This window comes from Crocodylus siamensis, chromosome 3, assembly GCF_052110815.1.
Source record: "Crocodylus siamensis isolate JL-2025a chromosome 3, ASM5211081v1, whole genome shotgun sequence".
Classification (NCBI taxonomy): domain Eukaryota; kingdom Metazoa; phylum Chordata; order Crocodylia; family Crocodylidae; genus Crocodylus; species Crocodylus siamensis.
In genome coordinates, this window is record NC_143397.1 from 106,624,967 (window position 1) to 106,645,549 (window position 20,583).

Consider the following 20,583-nt stretch of genomic DNA (forward strand, 5'->3'; position numbering starts at 1 on the left):
CAAGCAGTAAGACCCAGTCTCTTTACCATTCGGTTCAGGGGTTTCCCATTCCCCAAACCTCTGGTTCCTGCAGACTCTGGAGAACCCTGGCCACACAGACATGCGCTAAAAACCTCTCATTTCTATGGGGCCTTAAAAGTGAACATGCCCATGAGAGGTCTTAACCTGACAGGCTGACTGCTCTCCTTTCCTCCCCCCTATGCACATAGAGTAAGTAGGCTAGCAGAACTGAGTAGCAGTGCAGAGCGAGGGAGCTCCTTTCTGGTGGGATCAGGATAAGACAGTGATTTATTAGGGCTTGTTGACTTCTCTCTACCCAGGATGACCACATCAGTGGATGTTTTAGTCTCCATCTGCGTGATCTTCGCCATGTCCTTTGTCCCTGCCAGCTTCGTAGTTTTCCTGATCCAGGAACGTGTCAGCAAAGCCAAGCACCTGCAGTTCATCAGTGGGGTGAAGCCATTGATCTACTGGCTGGCAAACTTTGTCTGGGACATGGTAAGATGGCATCCATGAACTCGCCCTTCAGACCAGAGTCTAATGCGTGTAATGCCTTATCTCACCCCTTACTATGTTTCTCCCCCCGTGGAGACCCCCATGTCACCTGGGGCCTGCAGACACTGTTCCATAGAAATTATGGTGAAAATAATCGCTGACTTATTTCCCGTTCCATGGGAGTGTGATCTACCTTAGTATAGGTTTGCTGAACTAAGCAAGATGTGAAGCTGCTAAGAAGCCCTCTAATCAGCATTTATAAGGCACTGCTGTATTTTTGGAGCAAATATTTTAATTTTCTGTCCTGCTTTCCCGTAATCTCCCTTTTACCCACTGTTCACAGTGCTAAGGTGCCTTTGGTTTTCATTTGCAACTCCCAACAGAGCCATTTCTTTCTTCTTCCAGTGCAACTATGTGGTTCCTGCCACACTGGTCATCATCATCTTCATCTGCTTCCAGCAGAAGTCCTATGTCTCCTCTTCCAACCTGCCCGTGCTGGCCCTTCTGCTCTTCCTCTATGGGTAAGGCTGCTCCTCTCAGAGCCATTCCTGAGGTCCAGCATGCTGGCTGCTGTGAATGAGTTTGTCTTATGCCATCTCCTTTTGCTTACCAGGTGGTCCATCACACCACTGATGTACCCCGCCTCCTTCGTGTTCAAGATCCCCAGCACTGCCTACGTAGTGCTGACCAGTGTGAACCTTTTCATTGGCATCAACGGCAGTGTGGCCACTTTTGTACTCGAGCTTTTCACCAATAATGTATGTTGTGTCCTCTTCTCCCCCCAGTCTTCTCCCCCCCTACCCCTGGGCAACGTAGCTGGCAATCCCAGCTTTAAGGCAGTGTCTTTCCCTTGGTTCTACATTGCCCTTAGCAGCTAATTCCAAGGAGCTAACACTTGGTCTGGGAATGGAAGGGATGCCTGGGAATGAGGCCAGCAGTGGGTTCAGGTGGGGTCTAGTGGGGATCTGTTCTTTGTTCTCAACCCTCAGTAAGCTTCCAGGAAGGTTGATTTGTGCTTGACTCTTGCTCCATTAGAAGCTGAACAACATCAATGACATCCTCAAGTCTGTCTTCCTCATCTTCCCCCACTTCTGTCTGGGTCGGGGCCTCATTGACATGGTGAAAAATCAGGCCATGGCAGATGCTTTAGAAAGGTTTGGTAAGTGATAACCCCTTTCCCACCCAATCCTCATGGGATCCCTGACAAATTGTCAAGGGCCTGGTTTTGATTCAAGTGGGCACCCTCCACTTCCACTAAAATCACTGGTTATTGAGGGCTCAGCTCACAGGACCTAATGGGATTGGTGCCAGCCTCAGGCAGTCACAGAGATCTGATCTGAGCTGTCCACAACCTGCTGGTAGCCTCCCTGGTTCACTACCAGAGCCAGAGAGGAACAGCTCTCTGGTATGTAAAAACTTGAATTACAAAGGTGTGAGCTGTTTTTATGTTTTTAAAATAGGGAGTTAAAAAAAAAAAAAAGGGTTGAGAAGGAAGATAGCCTTTGGGCAAAAGCACTGACTGTGGGTTCTGGAGATATAGTTCACTTGCTGGTCTGGTCTATATGGCCACAAGGTGTTCAGGGCAGTGGCTGTCTCTTCTATGTATGTGCAATGCCTAGCACAGCAGAGATCTTCAGGCATCACTAAAATTACAATGGATGTGCAGACCAAACCTGGGTCAGCCTGTGACCTTATTGGTTCGGTGTCTGCAAAGCTGACTCTGCACTTTGGTAATCTCAACAGGTGAGAATCGCTTTGTGTCCCCTCTGTCCTGGGATCTGGTGGGACGCAACCTCTTTGCCATGGCTGTGGAAGGTGTGGTCTTCTTCCTCATCACTGTGCTCATCCAGTACAGGTTCTTCATCAAGCCAAGGTAGGACTTGATCTGCACTGCTTTGGCTTTGGGGGATGGTGGGGAAAGGAAGCCTAAGGTCTGCTCTGGAGTCTGGTATGAGGAAGTGGCTTTGGCGGCACCACTAGCAGATGGGGTGAGGCAGTCAGAGCCATGCTGCAGAAGATCCAGCCAGGAGCATCAGATCATCCTTAGTGACTTCCCACTGACAGTAGTATTCTTGCAACCAGTTGTAGATACCCGCAGGAAAAAAATGCTTGTGCAGACGAGCCCTGGAAGCAGCTGTTCCATCATCTCCAAAGGGCAATGAGCTAGGCCCAAAGCTTGCACTGCTGGTGCAGTTTTGAAACTCAGAGTCGATCTCCCTACATACCACAAGCAAACATTTCCGCTAGATGAACCGAGTGCTATTTTGCCCTGCAGATTTCTGTCAGAAGAAGAGTCACCCAAGTGTAACGAAAGTGTCTGAAGTAATAGTTCAGGGACAGGATGTTTGTCCTTGTTTATAATACTTTGAATGGGAGCAGTGTGTGTGAAATCAAATTTGTCTGGAGAAGGCTCTGTGAATGGAGCAGTAACCATATAACACAGGAGTTTATTCTGTCAAGTGTTATGCAGTGCCTAAATCTAGCAGTGAAGTGCTTAAAGAATCTCTGAATTAAGCATAAAGCATCCTAGGTGCATTGGCCATAGGTGGAATTCAGCTGTGTGCACCAACAGTCAGCATGAAGCCTGTGCATTTAAGCCCTGCTCTGAAGTCCTACAGGGGATGGAGGAGGGATGTGGTCTTTGTTTTAGCTGTCCACATAGGAGTGTATTGTATGCTGGTGAACTTCAGACATTCAGGGGCTTCCCAGATGTGGATGCGGACTAGTACTGTGTCTTTCATATTTAGTGCATTAAATTTGTAGGCCTCTCCCCTTATTTCTTTCTTTCCAAAGGCCGGTTGAAGCCAAGCTTCCCCCTCTGAACGATGAGGATGAGGATGTGACCAGGGAGAGGCAGAGGATAATTAGTGGTGGAGGACAGAGCGACATCCTCGAAATCAAGGAGCTGACCAAGGTGAGAGAGGGGCTGCCCATTCTAGTAATACTGGTGGGGGACAGTCCAGTTTTGGGCACTGTACTTCAAGAGGGTTCAGAGGAGGGCCACTCGTATGGGGTCTGCAGGCAAAGCCCTTCAGGGAGAGATTGAGGGACCTGGATCTCTTTAGCCTCTGTAAGAGAAGGCTGATAGGTGATCTTGTGGCTGCCTACAAATTCATCAGGGTGAGGGGGAGGGCAGTTAGGAATAGGAGATGCTCTGTTTACCAGGGGATCCCTTGGAGTAACTAGGAACAATGGCCACAAACTGTTGGAGGTTTAGGTTACACATCAGGAAGAACTTCTTTACAGTAAGGGTTGCAGAATCTGGAAAGGGCTTCCAAGGGAGGTGGTGCTCTCCCCTACCTTGGGGGGTCTTTAAGAAGAAGCTGGACATACACCTGCCTCGAGTCGTCTGACCCCAGCACTCTTCCCTGCCCAGGGCAGGGGTCGGACTCGATCTACTGAGCTCCTCTCCAACCCAAACATTTATGAATCTCCCAGAACAGCATAGTTCACTGAGGGCCTGATCAGTAGAAAGACTCCCACTGCTTTCCATAGGCTTTGAATCAAGCCCCAAACTTGTATCACTTGCAGATGCAAAAAAATGCTGCTCTGTGCCATCAGTTAGTGCACTGGATGCCAGCATTTTGTTCATGCTTGGAACCACAGATTTTTTTGGCATGTCTTACATGCCCATGGTGTTGTCTGAGGAATTCATTATTTAGGCTTGAATCGGGCACAGTGGGCCAGGCTTTCAGTTGGTAGCACCATGGAAGTCCATGAAGCAAGGCCAGTGCCTTTCAGCTGAGAACTAGCCTCAGCCTACCTGGCTGCAGACTTCAAAGCCAAGCTCCCTTCATTGTCCAATGCTACCCAATTAACTAGTGACTCCCATAAATCTAGCTAGTACAGCTTGATCCGCTAATAAAAGGTGCCCTTACCTGCTCATTCTGGAGCGTTTTGGGAGTTTTGCCACTACAGGGGGTCAGGACTTGAACCTTGGGCAGCAGTTCTGGCTCAGACTTCCCCTCTCTCCCCTCTCACCTACCTTGTGCTCATTCACTTTTTCTGGTTCCAGATTTATAGAATGAAGCGAAAACCAGCAGTGGACAGGATCTGTGTTGGCATCCCCCCTGGAGAGGTAACTGCCAATTGATCACATGTATCAGTGCATTTGGCTTTGCTGAATGGTTCCAGAGCGCTTGGAAACCACAAGTAGAATTAGGCATTGACATCTTTGGGTGTGTGTAGATGAAATGGGGGCTCTACATTGAAGTAGTGTATTTTTTAAAACACTGCTTCAATTTGGGGCCCTTTAAACCCCTGTGTTGTGCACACATTTGAACTTACCTGCCTCTCTAGTGGTGGGGAGGGGAGGGCGGGCTGCCAGCGGGTGGAGCGGTCCCTGGGCTGCGGTGGGGGCTGATGCTTCCCTCCGCAGCAGTGGCAGCACCCACCCACAGGCACCTGCCTCAGGCAGTCCTGGGGGGGCACTGCAGCCACGGAGGGAAGCGCCAGGCCTCCATGCAGCTTAGGCAGGCAGGCTCCAGGGCAAAAAAAAGATCAAGCTTTCTGCTTTTTTTTTTTCTTGGGCGGAGCCTGCCTTCCCGGGCTACTGCCAGGCTGCCTGCACAGGCTTTCTGCAGAGCTCCTGAGCTGCACAGAGCCCAGTGCTTTGCTCCACAGCTGTAGGGCAGCAAACTCCTTGGAGGAGTTTTAGTTTGTTGCGCCCCAAGTCATTTAAGGTGCATTACGCTGCTGAATTTGCTACAGTGGCTGAAATTACTGCGCAGTACCCCACTGACGCATGCAAATACCAACACCATTAAAGCAGTGCAAAAGTATTTAACCCGTTGTAAAGTGTCGTGCACCAATGCCCCCTGTTTTGTCTACACAGCCGTTGACGTTAGTTGTTAATGAAGAGGGAAGATAGCCCTAGGGTTAAGGCAGTTAGAAGCTTAACCACAGGCTCCCCACATGTGACCTTGGGGAAGTGCCTGAATCCCTGTGTTTGTAAAAACAGGGATAGGCACCAGCACCCTACTACCTCACTGTGGGGTATTAGGATAGAAACACTAAGGTTTCTCAAGTCCCCAGATATTACAATGACAAGGGTTCATAAAGTAGGTAGATAATGTAAAGTTTGTTCACTTCTCCCTTCCAAATGATTTGTGTTTGGAATTAACTTCATTACCTCAGCATTAACCTGAGGGTGACTCTACAGTGGCAGGAATTCAGGTTCATTCCGTCTCATGAAGTTCAGATCCAATTCATTGCATTCACAACTACAAAGACATTTGTTCCTCCCTGACTCTGAAGCCAGCCAGGGCGGCCTCTTCCCATCTCATGCATCAGTCTCATTTATAAAGATCCTGCAGCTCGCACAACACCCTCCCATCTGCCTGTGCTCAGCCAATCTTTTAATGTTTCCAGTGCTTTGGGCTCCTGGGAGTGAACGGTGCTGGCAAGTCATCAACTTTCAAGATGCTAACTGGAGACACGGATGTGACGGGGGGAGAAGCTTTTCTCAAGGGAAACAGGTTAGAGGAAGATCCTGCAAGTCTTGATACTCCCCTCTTCTGTATGCAAAGAAAATTCCTGATATTTGTCTCCAGCTGTGCTGCAGTCTCACCCCTTACACTGGGGTTAAAACTTTTGACACCCTTTTTGCTTAGCTTTAAGCATGTGCCTTAAGTGCTTTGCTGAATGTGAGTCACAGTTCAAAACTGTGTTGTTAAAATGCATTGAAAAGTTCAACACTGCATTGTGCCCCTTTTGAAAACAAGACTTATACTCCTAAATCACTTGGGTGTATATGAAAACGGGTCCCATCACACTTAAGTCATGTGTCAGAATGAATTCACTTTGTCCAAAATTGCTTTGAGGCCTCAGCGACACATTCACCTCAGTAGTTAGGGTCATACACCTCAAAAATCACTCATTTGCCTCATTCCTTTCCTGTCTCCTGTACCTGAAATGGCAATGGATGAGTGCAAAAGGCTAACAAGATATTGTCTTGCCTTGCAGCATCCTGTCTAAAATCCAGGAAGTCCATCAGAACATGGGCTACTGCCCTCAGTTTGATGCTATTAGCGAGCTGCTGACAGGAAGAGAGCATCTGGAGTTATTTGCACTCTTAAGAGGCGTTCCGGAGAAAGAAGTTTGCAAGGTAAGCATGGCCATGGGTTGAGCTGGCGGGTGAAATGTGGACCCGGCACATGTAATGAACATGTTGGACAAGGCCACTTAGGGGCTTTGGGCCAAATCTGGTGTAAAATGCATTGTGCTATTTCATCTCAGCTGAAGTTCTTCCCCCCGTCTTTTGAAAGCCCCAACTCGATATTGGCAACGTGTAAGACCCTGAGCAATATTGGGTGGTTTTCCTTTCAGGCTATCTACTGGGGCCACAAAGTAAATTTGTGTCAAGTGTTATGCAATGACTATGCTGCGTAACTGGCTTCCTGCACAATGGTGCCCAGCCTTGGATGTGCTGCCAGCACTGGTACCTTTAGGTGTCAGAGGAGCAAATAGCCCTTCTCCTTTCCTGCCTTCAATGGGGAATGAGCTGTGCTATATCCCATGATCCAGTACCCTGGTCTGAGAGACCACAGTTGTAGTGCTGGCGGTTGGCACTGACTGGCACAGGTGGTATTTCCAGTTGATAGACCCAGCAGGGCAGGACCCACCAGAGTCAGGAAAATTGCATCCCTTTGCTGCCGAGGAGTCCTTGCTGTCCTCATGTCAGGTCACGGTGCCCTCTCTTCCTGCAGGTCGGGGACTGGGCAGTTCGTAAACTTGGTCTTGTAAAATATGGAGAAAAATATGCTGGGAATTACAGTGGAGGGAACCGGCGCAAGCTGTCTACGGCCATTGCCCTGATTGGAGGGCCTCCGGTGGTTTTCCTGGTGAGTGCAACCATTTTTGTATTACCCCTTCCTTTCACTCACAACAGCAAGATCTCAATCCAGTACCCATTGAAGTCAACGTAGTTCTGCCATTTGGCAAAAAAATAGCAATCCAGATGCAACACTAGTCACTTGTGTGTGCAAAAGCCCAATTTACAGGTATCATAGAATCATAGAAGTAGGGTCAGAAGGGACCTTGTAGATCTTCAAGTCCAACCCCCCCCCACCTGGGTGGGAGAAACTGGACTCAAATGAGTCCAGCCAGGTAGGCATCAAGCCTCTTCTTAAAGGTACAAATGAGCTTATTAGAAATACAGTTACAGTTGAAAATACAGGGCAAGATATGGCACAAACTTTGGGCCTCTGTTCCTGGGAATTCAGTCCAGAGAATATTTTGCCAAAACCATCAGCTACCATGACAGTGGCACTGCAGGTATAGACTCACAGAGAACTTGGACCAGCACCTGAAACTCCAATATTGTCCCTGGGAGTTCTTTCCACAGGATGCCAGGATCCAGCCCTCTGTATCTGTGTTAACAGTTACTCAAATATAAGATAAGGTTTTCCCCACTAGTCAGCACAGGGGTAAAAAGCTCCTCATCTTACATTCGCAAACAAGGAAACCACATTGCATACATTGGCTATCACTAAACTGCTGCCAATAGCACCATGTGCTCAGTAATGGAAACCAAATTTAAAGTTGATTAAATACAGCCAACACTGACTATAAAACATTGGGAAAACATACTGATAGGGACCTAGCACAATGATAACTTAGTGCAGGCCATTTGATTAAGATCTGTGTGGGCTTGGCCTGATTCAGTTTTTATCCATTAACGTCAACGAACATCGATTTCACCTCATGCTCACAGATCAACGAAAACATATTTCCATCAAGAATCACAATTTATTGAAAGCGGACATAAGAATAGGCTGGTGCCTTAGTGCCTGGGCAGGCTTCTGCTGAGCACTGGCTGAATGCAGGGGCATGGGCTGTGCACTGCGTGTTTCTGTGTGTGTTTGTCCCTGCCCCTGCCTTCCCAGCTGCAGGGTGCTAGCCAGTGAGGTCCTTCCTTGCAAACTCAGGTGGGAACCAATGAGCAGAGCAAACTGTTGGCTGTAGGGGGCAGGTTTCCTTGCCGGAGAGCATGGGGAAACCAGGGCGGGGGAGCAGCAAACACCTCAAGATAAAGGAAAGTGGGCACTGAGCTCTGTGGTGCTGTGCACAGGGTCCAGGCAGCAGGCTGACATCCCAGCAGCACAGCAACTTCCCCCATGCCTACAGTGTGCTGGGCTGGAGGAGGAAGTGGGCATGTGTGTATGTGTATATATGCATGCACGCACCCCCCCCCCCAACCCTTATTTTGCGTGATACAGAAAATTTAGATAAATAAAAATCAAAATAAAAGTATTACAGTACTGTTCAACATAGAATCATAGAAGTAGGGTCAAAAGGGACCTTGTAGATCTTCAAGTCCGACCCCCCCGCCTGGGCAGGAGAAAAACCGGGCTCAAATGACTCCAGCCAGGTACACATCAAGCCTCTTGTTAAAGACCCCCAGGGTAGGAGCCGGCACCACTTCCCTTGGAAGTTGGTTCCAGATCCTAGCCGCCCTGACTGTGGAGTAGTTCTTACGGATGTCTAATCTAAACCTCCTCTCCAACAACTTGTGGCCATTATTCCTTGTTAAGCCAGGGGGTGCTAGGGGAAACAAGGTCTCTTCCAAACCCTTCTGGTCCCCCCTAGTGAGTTTGTAGACAGTCACCAGGTCGCCCCTCAGCCTTCTCTTGTGAAGGCTGAACAGGTTCAGGTCCCGCAGTCTCTCATTGTAGGGTCTGCCCTGTAGTCCCCGGATCATGCGGGTGGCCCTCCTCTGGACCCTCTCAGTGTTGTCCACATCCCTCCTGAAATGGGGCGCACAGAACTGGACACAGTACTCCTACTCCAGCTGCAGCCTGACCAGTGCCGCATAGAGGAGGAGGATCACCTCCCTGGCTCTACTTGAGATGCACCTGTGGATGCATGACAAGGTGCGGTTAGCCCTGCCAACCATGACCTCACATTGTCAGTCCTTGTTCATCTTGGAGTCAGTAATGACTCCAAGATCCCTTTCTGCCTCCGTGCTCTCAAGAAGGGAGTTTCCCATCTTATAAGGGTGCTGCTAGTTACTGCTGCCCAAGTGCAGCACCCTGCACTTGTCAGTATTGAAACACTGTTTTTGCTAGCCCACCCCCATAACCTATCCAGGTCTTGCAGCAGTCTTTCCCTCCCTGCTAGCGTGCTCACCTCAACCCAAATTTTGGTATCATCAGCAAATTTAAACAGGTTGCTTTTCACTCCATCCTCCAAATTGCTGATAAAGAAATTGAACAGTGTGGGCCCAAGGACCGAGCCCTGGGGGACTCCGCTGCCCACTTGTCCCCAGGTCGAATATGACCCATCCACCACCACCCTCTGAGTGTGACCCTTCAGCCAGTCTGCACTCCATCCGACTGTGTACGCATCAGTGCCACAGTCGCCTAGTTTTTTAATGAGGTTGGCGTGGGAGACGGTGTCAAAGGCCTTGCTGAGGTCCAGAAAGACTATGTCCACCTGCATCCAATGCTTTTGTGACCTGATCATAAAAGGCAATCAGGTTGGTCTGACGTGACCTGCCCCTAATGAAACCGTGCTGGTTGCCCTTGAGCATCATCCCTGAAGCCAGCCCATCACAGATAGACTAATATCTAGCATAGCGTATACTGTATATAAGGCTCAGATCAGCGCAACGGCTTCTTAACCTGGCAGGGGAAATACCATGTATCTATGTCCAAGAAAGTAGCTTTCCTGAACTGCTTTGTAGGAGAACCGCTTTCCGGGTGTGGTTCAGTACCCACTGAGGTGCAGCGGGTTTCAGCCCAGTTTATGGAAATGGGAGCCTCCTCCCTTGCTTGCTCCAAGAGCCTTATGGCTAAGAGCAAGCAAAACTCAGGGGCATCTGAATCCCAAGCCCCAGGGCTTGGGCCTGCAAGTAGGATGCCCGCCAAAGGTTTTGGAAATGTCTGAAGCCCCAGGTGTGGATGGAGGATATTTGCTGGTAGTAGGGCCACTTGTGGTTCTGGACTCTTGGATTTGGAATTAGCTTTGACTAATTTGGCCTCGGATACAAAATTTAAAAAAAAAAAGGTATATAAGTAGGTAAAAAAAAAAAAATGTTGCTTAAAAGTGTGTTGATGGAGTAGCTGTGCTAAAACTTGCAGCAGTTTAAAAAAAAGGTAAAATGCATCAGAACTAAGTCTGTGGATAACTAGTAATTTGCATATATGCAAATTACTACAGGTATGTTTATGTCAAGGTCTGTTTTCAAATTTGCCCCTCGCTTCCACGCGCTCAGTAACAGCAGAGTCTGACAGTAAAGAGAGGGGGAAGGGGTTGCAGTGGGGTGGGGTAGCAGACAAGGGGGCTACCTGATCCCCTATATTTTTTTTCCCCTCTGATAGCAGTGGGAGTGAGACAAATTGAAGGCAAACCTCCAGTAGTTAGATTCTATACCTGGAAAATTATGACACATTTAGAAATTTTATAGGTATAGAATTTAATTATAAGGGGATCATATTATAGTTGAGTGAATACAGTATGTAATCTATGACAGATGAAGAAAAAGGGTACCCATTCTGCCTTAGCTGGTTTCAGTAGCTAAGTGTCCTGTGATATTTTGAAATTTGGTGAAATTTCAGATTTTCATAATCTGAGAGGAGGAAGGACAACAATCTTCACAACATTTTTTCCCCAGTTTGGGACCATTTATAGAGCAGATCTAAAAAATTTTCCCCCTAACTTCAATTATGGGGTGGAAGTATCACACTTTTAAATTTTAAAAAGAAAAGGAAAAGGCTTCACTGCCATTTTCCTCTTCTCCACTCAGTTACTTTCTACAGGATTACAATGTGTATCAGTAGTGGGCTACTACATAACATGATTTATCAAATGTCATCTGCAGGATGAGCCAACCACAGGAATGGATCCCAAAGCACGACGCTTCCTTTGGAACTGTGCTCTGAGTGTCATCAAGGAGGGCAGATCAGTGGTGCTGACATCTCACAGGCATGTAGTGCTCATTATAGCAGTGTGTCTACTTGCGTTGGTCTGCTTTGATGGGGTCTAGGTTCATTTTCAGTTAAGTTGCTGTTTCTGCAAATACAGATGGGTGATCTCAGTAAGTGTTTGTCTTGTCCGGGGCTAAATGTTGTTTTGTTTGCCTGCAGCATGGAAGAATGTGAAGCCCTGTGTACTCGAATGGCAATTATGGTCAATGGGCGGTTCAGGTGTCTGGGAAGCGTCCAGCATCTGAAGAACAGGTGACTGCCTTTAATTTGCTTCTGCCACAGAACTGTAAGGGGAGTAGCCTGTATTCTGTTGTGTTCTCAGCTATTGGGTGAAGAGTTGATCTTTCTCCTACTGTGTTACTCCTGTTGCTTTTCCAAGTCAAAGGCCAGCCTTAGCTGAACAGCCCACTGGACACCATTTTCCATAGCCAGTGGCACACACAGGAATGGTGTGGACAGCAGCACATCCAGCTGCTGTCTTTGACTCCCCAGCCTAAATAACCACATGCCCATTTACAGCTGGATTGACTGAAGGCTGCTGTCACCCAAGTCCAGAGTGAGGCTCCAACTCATCCCTCTGCAGCTGTTGTAAGCCCCCTCAACTACTCTGCCCCCAGTTTTGTTGCTTTTCAGGCTTCAGGAGATGGCCCTGTATTTTGAGTGCCTTCTGTTCTTGGAAAGCAGCTTGCCCACCCTCCTGTGTTTCCCACTCTGCTTTCAGGTTTGGAGATGGCTACACCATCATCGTGCGGATAGCGGGAGCAAACCCCGACCTGACGCCTGTGCAGGACTTCTTCGGGCTTGCGTTCCCAGGCAGTGTTCTAAAGGAGAAGCATCGAAACATGCTTCAGTACCAGCTCCCGTCCTCGCCATCCTCCCTGGCCAGGATATTCAGTGTCTTGTCTCAGAACAAAAAGAGACTTCACATAGAAGACTACTCCGTTTCTCAGACTACACTTGACCAAGTAAGTTTCCCATAAGCTGTGAGCCAAATTCTTTTTTCAGTACAAGAATCCCTGAATAAACTTCCTAGAAAGGAACGGCGGTCTGTAGGGAAAGATTTCTCTAGGAAAGAGTTTTCAAAGATTCTTGGCAGAGGCAGCAAGAGGCCTGTTCCAGGACTTAGGGCCAGTGGGAGAGAAGGCTGAAAGGCAAAAAGAGAGACCAGAGGTTGGAAGAGAGGACATGGAGTGGGTTTGGGCTGAAAGGAGAGTTTGTTCCAAAGTACCTTTCAGACAGGTGAAGCCAACACAGTGCATGGAGGTGACAGAGCAACTGAGAAGGTAGCCAAGTTTTTAGGCTTGAGATCCCCCCACCTCAGACTTTTTCCTTTCTAAAAAGGGAGGTGGATGCTGGGGGGCCCAGCCATCATGCCACTGAAGCTAAAGGGAGAACTTTTCCCCTTATTTCAATAAAAGTAGAAATAAATCCATGGTAAACATGGATCCTGTAAAGTATCCTGTACAAAGCAGAACTCAAAAGGGACCATTGGCCCTCCTTTTCTCTTGCAGGTATTTGTAAACTTTGCCAAGGACCAAAGTGACGATGACCACACAAAGGACTTGTCATTGCACAAACACCAGACTGTTGTGGATGTTGCAAAGCTAAATTCCTTTCTGCAAGATGAGAAGGTGAAAGAAAGTTATGTGTGAGCCACTGTGTCTGCAAGGACCAGACAAGCAAAAGAGAAAAGCAGCCTTCCTTTGCATGGGATAGGATATTCCCAAGGGGAAACACGGGAGGAAAGAAACAAACTGGACTCTCTACTGATAACCATTCAATGCAATGCAATTCAATGCAATGAAAACAAAAATTCCATTACAGAGGCAGTGCCTCCCAGAGTTGTTGCCTTGTTGTACTGTTCTCAAGTGAAAGACTTGAATCTCATTTATTACAGCCTAACTCTGTGAAACTGTAGTATGGCACCCACTGGAGGCCGTGGGCTTTCAACCATACTGTTCTTACCCATCTTTTAATTTTTTTTTACTAGGGTTGCAACCATAGCTCATTGAGGAATCATGGCCAGTGATTATTTATTGATATATTTTTGGCATGCACATTTACTCTTTCAATCCTTTTTCATGTCAGGAGTGTAAATTCCCTGGTGCTGCATCCATTGCTGGCAATGAATGCACCAAAACAGCCAGTGACCAGAAGTCACCAAACGCCCCAGTGCCATGGCCTTATTTTGTGAAAAACACATCTGATTAGCTCCTCTTTCAAGGTTTGTGTTGGTCAATCAGTGATAAACATAGGCTGCAAAGCAATACTGTACTTAGATGGTAGACATGGATTCACTAGCCCATCCTTCGCCATCTGCTGCAGTGGATGGTAGCTCGCAAAACTCCAACCTTTGCAAAAGGCAGGGGACTGTCCCACCAGCATTGTGACCAATCACCTACTTCTTACCTGGGGTTTTTGTAAACAAGTGCTTTCCCATTCCTTTTTAAAGTACTGCAGCAGCTCCACGAGCACCTGGTGGAGAGCAGTGGATGAGAAGCAAAACTAGGGACTAGACCACAGCCGCAGTCTCACTGGCTGCATATGCTGCTAGTGCCATGAGCAAATTGCCTGTTGTTCTGATGTGCACTATCTGCCCTTTCATGCCTGCTTGGTATCAGAAAGGTACCCAGCATCTAAAGTTGTTATTGCTTAGCAAAAATGTGTTGCCAATTCTGGCTTTACCAAACCAGTTAAACTAAAACCAGAAGAGATGTAGATTTTTTTTTAAACAGTATTATTTATGACCGTAAATAGATAGCAAGATTAAGGTATGAAAATGCTTCCATCTGATCTGTGTAGCCATAGTGTAGTTTGTTACATTATGCCTGCATCACTGTGTTTATGCTTTGTCTCTTTTCAGTGCTAGTTTTGTTATAGATATGTAATGAAATCTGTGCAAGTTCCAGGTTTTGTGTTCTAGCAGTTACCGTGATCCCTGGGGTCAGTTACTCTAAGTTCACCTCAGATTTTCCTATGTGGAGATGACATGATTACTGTTTCAGCTTCTGTAATATTCTGTAATAACGTGTTTTAGTTATTATCTGATCCCTAGCTCTTGTTTGTGGGGAAAAAGCACCTTTTTAAAAGTTTCCCCTGAACAGCTAGTCATTGGGATATCCATTGATATTCTGAGACTCAGACCTTCCCAGAGCAAAAATTTTTTTTTAATGGTGAGAATGGCTGACTGTCCTGTTGCTAAACCGGAGTTCTCTCTAGGGCATGAGGAACATGTTTCCAGTAATGCATTCAGCAGGCACCTTAGGCTTGTTTCAACAGTTAGGCCTAGGTTCAGGAACAGGTTTAACTTACAGCGTGTGAGCGGTGCTACTGACTGGTCTCGTTCATGTGCCTTGTGTCCTTTGCTGAGCCTATCCTGTTAGCACATGCAGAAGTTCTGTTTTAGCTCCTTGTGCTCATGTACCAGAAGAGTAGTTTACTGGTTAGATGTTTTTCTGGAATTCCCCCAGAATCTTTTAAGACATATGAGAAGTGACAGAAACTGAAACACACTACCTAGCACCATTAGGTAATGCGATTTTTCCACATACGTTTGGGATCATTGACAACTTCAATTTAATACATAAAATGCTAATTTCTTAGCATTGTCCTCACTGTATCCTGCCCTGGCATAAAATAAGACCTAATCTTGGCTCTGCCAAAGTGCCTTTTTCATAGTGCGTTATATTTTTTAAGTGTAAAATACTGTTTTAAAGGGGGAGAGGAGAGAAGTAGAAGGCATACCTCACTTCTCATAGCATACCCACAAGGACTCAGTTTGAGACTGCCCTAAAACATCCCCACAAAGGAGCTAGGAGATTAATATACACTGCACTTTACAGAAATAGTAGGCCCAATCCTTCACCATATGAATAAGGAACATATGCTGTATTAACACCACTAAAAACCACTGCTGCAGTTGGCATTAAGTCACAATCTGACCAGGAACAACTGAAGTTATGGATTCAGTCCAGCCATGGTGTCTTACTGGTGAGTTCAGCGGGAATTGGGGCCGAAAGGCAAGGGTGGAAGTATTTGCATTTAGGTCCATATAAATGGTTGCAGTTTCTTGCTGTACTGGTTCATATGCCACACCAAGGGTATTTACTATGTGATTCTCTCTCTTAACCCTGCCAAAAAGGAGTCTTGAAGAACCCTACTGCTATTGTAGCATTAGTAAACTGATGCATAACCTGGATTCTGTGACACAAAGAAGAGTTGTGCTAAATACTGAGGATAGCCAAATTGTCTGACAGCTTTTCAGTCCCTGGCAAAACCATAAATGTGGCAAGGCTTTTTTGTTCTGTTTTGATCTGCATGGCATACAGACATTGCAGTTCTCACGTGCTGCTCAGTCAGCTGCTCACTGAAGTTATTTCAGTTGATTTTTTTCCTGCCCTTCTAGCTGGGTGTCAGCTGAAATGATCCCAAGTGCCACATGTGTTACGACTGTGAACAGCTCTAATAATAGATTACACTGAGGGCATTTTACTGATTTAAAACAATGTTACCACTTGTTGTGCTGTTAATAAATTGTTGCTTCCCTAATTGTATTTCAGCTAGGACTCTACATGTTATATTTTCCCCAGGATAAAGTTGTGGGTGTTTTTGCTTCTCCTCTCCCAGGAGATAGAGTTGGTCCTTCATTCCAAGCACTTTATGCTGTCTGTAATGGGATCTATTTTTGCACTGGAATATCTAGTAACTTTGCAAAATCTAGAGATTTCACAACAGAAATTTCTAAGTTAAATCCTTCAATGGACATTTTCAGTTGAAGCAAAAAGTATATATATTTGTATTTGCTAATAACTGTTTATGTGAAGTATTAAAAAGGCATTTTGATTACCTTGTATTAAATAAAAAAAATAAAGCGATAACAGTACTGTTGGTCTACATAAGTTTCACTGATTTGCATTTACTGTTGAGCTGCACTGTAGTCTGCTGTTCCTGGCTTGGGAAGAGTTTCACTACAATGCAAACACCCACCCATGTCTTTAAAAATGCCAGGTTTGAGTCCTGTCCTGCAGAGTTTGGGTGGATCTAGGGATTAAAATAGGAACCAGGATGGGTGCAGACAAGGGACATACTTTTAAGAATGTAGTACTGGCCCACCCCACCTTGATCCTTACCCTTCTCCAATTTCAGTGACAGTGTTTTGTTTTTTAAATAGTAGGACATTGATTTGAGTGGTTAAAATCCATGAGCCTGAGTTAGAAAACTTCAGTCCTAATGGCACAGCAAGTTACTAATATGTGTCGACAACTAATTTCCCTTTGTGCTGTAAGAGCCAGCACTCTTAGCTAAATAAAGGAGCTGAGGATTGAATGTTTATAATGAATAATGGGCCTGTGTGAGTAGGCAGCTATTCAATCTGGGGCTTCGGATCCAGCCACTTCGGATGCCAGCAATTCGATTCAAAGCTCTGGACCGGGTTCCTGCTTCGATCCGGCTGAAGCTTCGGAGCTACTTCGGAGATCCGGCCATAGGGTATAACGGGGAATCAATGAACTATCTATAACTTTGTTTTTTGTCTGATTTGGATTAAACTTGCAGGGGTGGTAGTGTCTGCTGAGAGCATGAAGCCTGCCAAGTTTCAATAATGTCAGTGCAGCGGTTCCGGGGGAACTGCACCCCAAATTCTTGAAAGCAAAACTCATGTCGTGTATGTGTTATACCACAGGGGGGTGAAAACTGCAGGGGTGGTAGCCCCTGGTGAAGCCACAAAGCCTGCCAAGTTTCAAGAAGACAGGTGGAGGGGTTGGGGGGGGAACTGCACTTCTAACTGCTGACAGGCAAAACTTGTGACATGAGTGCTTGTGCAACTGTGTCTTTCTTGGGGCATGGAAGTGTGGGGGGAAGGGGAGACACTACTGTATGCCTGGCTGCTAAGCTATTGTGTTACCAGTTACCAATCAATCATGATCACTCAGAGACCAGCTCAATACACAGTACCTAGCTAATGCAGCCAGTTAATTAGCAATGATTAATACCTACAAAACCATACACTAAGGAAAGGAAATAACCAATACAGTTGATCAGTTGCCCCAAGACGGACACAGTCCCACAAGCAACCTATGTCACGAGTTTTGCCTGTCAGCAGCTAGAGGTGCAGGACCCCAGAACCTTCCCCTGCACCTATCCTTGACAGCTGGCAGGCTTTGTGGCCACAGCAGGGGCTAATATCCCTACAGCTTTCACCCTGCTGCGCCTTAACACACACAGTGTCACTCATGTCACAAGTTTTGCCTGTCAGCAGCTTGAGGTGCAGTTCCCCCCAAACCCCTGCTTTCTATGGAGTCTCCTTAATATTACAGACAGTTGTGAATCCTGCCCAAAGCAGCAGTCAAGGTGAGCCAAGTTGTAGCATCAAGCAGAACCTGTGTCCTGAGTTACTTCCCTGGAACACATCTAGCTCGCCGTGGGGCAGAGTCAGAGGCAGGTCACTAGCCCCTTGGCAATAGTTTAGCAGGCAGAGCCTGCTAACACCCTGGGCTTGAGACCTGCCTCTGCACCTCACACCTCACGACCAAGTGCAGCCAAACCCCTGGATCCCTGCTTGCTTTTTTCTTAAAACCAAGGGGCCGCACCTTTAACCTTAAGGGCTTCAGCTCTTTGTAGCCTAGTGATTGCCTGCAAGTCTGGGTGGGAGAAGAGGCGAGTTCAAGTGTGGCTTCCACCCAGGAATGGCCTCCTCGGGTTTCAAATGCATGGGTGTTTCTTGGTGGCCAGAAAGGCAGGTTGGAGGAGCATCAGTGACCTTGGTCCAACTCATGCCTCAGACCAGTACACCTTCCTGCTTGTCCATATAGGAACCAACAGTACTACTAGGCAAGAGACCATGGCAATGCAGGGCTTACAGCATCACCGGGTCCTGCCCGCTAAGCTGTGGAGACCCCCAAGGGAGGGCAGGAGGGATAGTTTCATAGTTGCTAGGGTCAGAAGGGACCTGAGCAGAATATTAAGTCCGACCCCCTGCCATGGACAGGAAAGGACAGCTAGGTGATTATCTAGCCTCCTTTTAAAGAGCCCCAGAGTAGGAGCAAGCACCACTTCCCTTGGAAGTTGGTTCCAGATCTTAGCCACCCTGACGGTGAAGTAGCGCTTCCTGATGTTTAGTCTGAATCTACTCCAGTCAACTTATGGCCGTTATTCCTTGTTACTCCCAGTAGCGCTCGAGGGAACAGGGACTCTCCCATTGCCTGATGGTCCCCTTGGCCAGTTTGTAGACGGCCACCAGATCCCCTCTCAGCCTTCTCTTGCAAAGGCTGAACAGGTTCAGGTCCTGTAGCCTCTCCTCATATGGCCTGCCCTGCTGCCCCCTGATCATGCGAGTGGCCCTCGTCTGGACACTCTCCATGCTGTCCACCTCCCTCCTGAAGTGTGGTGCCCAGAACTGGATGTAGTACTCCAACTGTGGCCTGACTAGTGTCGCATAGAGGGGGAGGTTCACCACCTTGGACCTGCTCAAGATGCATCTCTGGGTGCATGACAAGGTGTGGTTAGCCTTCCTGACCATGTCCTCACATTGTCGGCCCAGGTTGTTCTTGGAGTCAATAATGACTTCTGAAGTCGAGGTACATCATGTCCACTGCTCTTCCTGCATCCAGAGCCAGTCATCTTATCTGTCCCAAGCAAACACCCAAGGTCTGTGCCAAGGTTTACCTTCAAGTTCTTCTCCAGCAGCTCACAGGTTCAGTGCTTGGCTGCTCTGGCAGTACAGACAGTATCCATGGACCTAGACTGGACCTGATGCAACAGGCTCAAGAGGGCCTCTCCATAACAGGGACTTGGAAAACAAGTAGTTATCAAGCACAGGGTCTTGTCTCCTTCCCTGAATTTAAGTACTCTAATTTGAGTATAATAAAAAGTCTGATTGCTGATAGGAAATTTGGTTTAAAAGTATCTGACAGTTCTCATTCTCTACCCCCAACTAGGAGCAACCAGTTTATAGCTTTTTCTTTTTTCATTTCACACTGAAATAAGGTGAGACTAGGGGTTTTTAAATCTCAAACATCAGCAGAGTTTCTAACTCCCTCTTTCCACCTTTCATTTCTCAACTTAATTAAAAAGCAGTCTGGATTCCTGTTCAGAGTCCATGTGCATATAACAATCCCAGGGTCATTTGAGTGTGAATTACAATGAATAGTGTGTTTCTAGGAAGATTTTATATCTGAACTGTGGTCTCTAAAGACTTTGATTCTTCCTTTCCTACAGACTTTATGTAAATTTTAGAGCTTCACTCAAATTAAAATAAGAAAGCAGGGAAGTTTCATTACAGCTCTGTGCCATTTTGGCCTCTTACTTTACTAAAACTTAATCCTTCCAGTTAGTTTGTTTCAGGTCAGAGAGGTAAAGAATAGATACTAGCAAGGTAATATAGCACACAGTAGGATCAGTTCAAAGCCTGATTAAACAGATGCCTCCAGGGACTGGACTTAAATCTACCATCCTCCTAAGAACACTGCAGATTTCTTCTATGTAGCCCACAGAATGAAGATATATTTAAAGAGATACAAGTTATAGTAGCTGGGAAATTTAATCAGATTCCATCCATACAGCATACTCTCAACCATAAATGTAACTTGAAGTGAGCAATGAATAGGGGGGGTGTGAAACGGGCCCTATGCAATTCCAACTCAGATTCGGCCTGAATCAGGGACAGCAATTCGATTCGTTGATTCAGATCACTGTCCCCGATCCGATTTGCCCGAATCCGAAGATTTGATGCTGATTTGGAGAAGCAGCGATTCGGACATAGACACAGCTTTAGAAGTTATTTCTACGTACCTCCAGGTACCAGCACGGCTTGTGAATGCTGCAATGCTGGGGTGCACGGACCAGTCCACTGGAGTGCGGGGTGGCCCTCTATGTGCTTGGTGGCAAACCAAGTAATTCGGTCCCTCAGTGCCCCCATGGCTCAGCAACTGACCGGAGGGGAGGACTTCTGTCAGCTCTGCTTGAATCTGAATGGTCACTGACCACCTCCAATAAGTTAAGGGCCATGTTACTAGCTGGCTGAAAACTATCAAGGTTACCTATGGCCAAGATGCACAGCCTCCAGAATACTGCATTCATAGAAGAGATTTTATAACCTTGTGGTTGAAGACGACAAGGGGAGTCCCAGACTAGCAAGTTACATACTTTGAAAACACTAAAAATG

General features: G+C 46.8%; 1 protein-coding gene across 2 annotated transcripts in view; it reads left to right on the plus strand.

Moving 5' to 3' along the window:
* The window catches only part of ABCA1 (ATP binding cassette subfamily A member 1), a 116,402-nt gene extending 100,097 nt beyond the window's left edge, over positions 1–16,305 (plus strand). For both annotated transcript variants that reach the window (XM_090038922.1, XM_090038923.1), the window contains 14 exons: positions 321–498; positions 901–1,016; positions 1,109–1,253; positions 1,531–1,654; positions 2,239–2,368; positions 3,289–3,409; positions 4,511–4,573; positions 5,866–5,972; positions 6,460–6,601; positions 7,203–7,337; positions 11,318–11,421; positions 11,583–11,675; positions 12,145–12,388; positions 12,935–16,305. In XM_090038922.1, the coding sequence (XP_089895048.1) occupies positions 321–498; positions 901–1,016; positions 1,109–1,253; positions 1,531–1,654; positions 2,239–2,368; positions 3,289–3,409; positions 4,511–4,573; positions 5,866–5,972; positions 6,460–6,601; positions 7,203–7,337; positions 11,318–11,421; positions 11,583–11,675; positions 12,145–12,388; positions 12,935–13,075 (1,843 nt within the window). In that variant the 3' untranslated portion in view covers positions 13,076–16,305. The remainder of the gene's footprint in view (positions 1–320; positions 499–900; positions 1,017–1,108; positions 1,254–1,530; positions 1,655–2,238; positions 2,369–3,288; positions 3,410–4,510; positions 4,574–5,865; positions 5,973–6,459; positions 6,602–7,202; positions 7,338–11,317; positions 11,422–11,582; positions 11,676–12,144; positions 12,389–12,934) is intronic.
* The last annotated feature ends 4,278 nt before the right edge of the window (positions 16,306–20,583 follow it).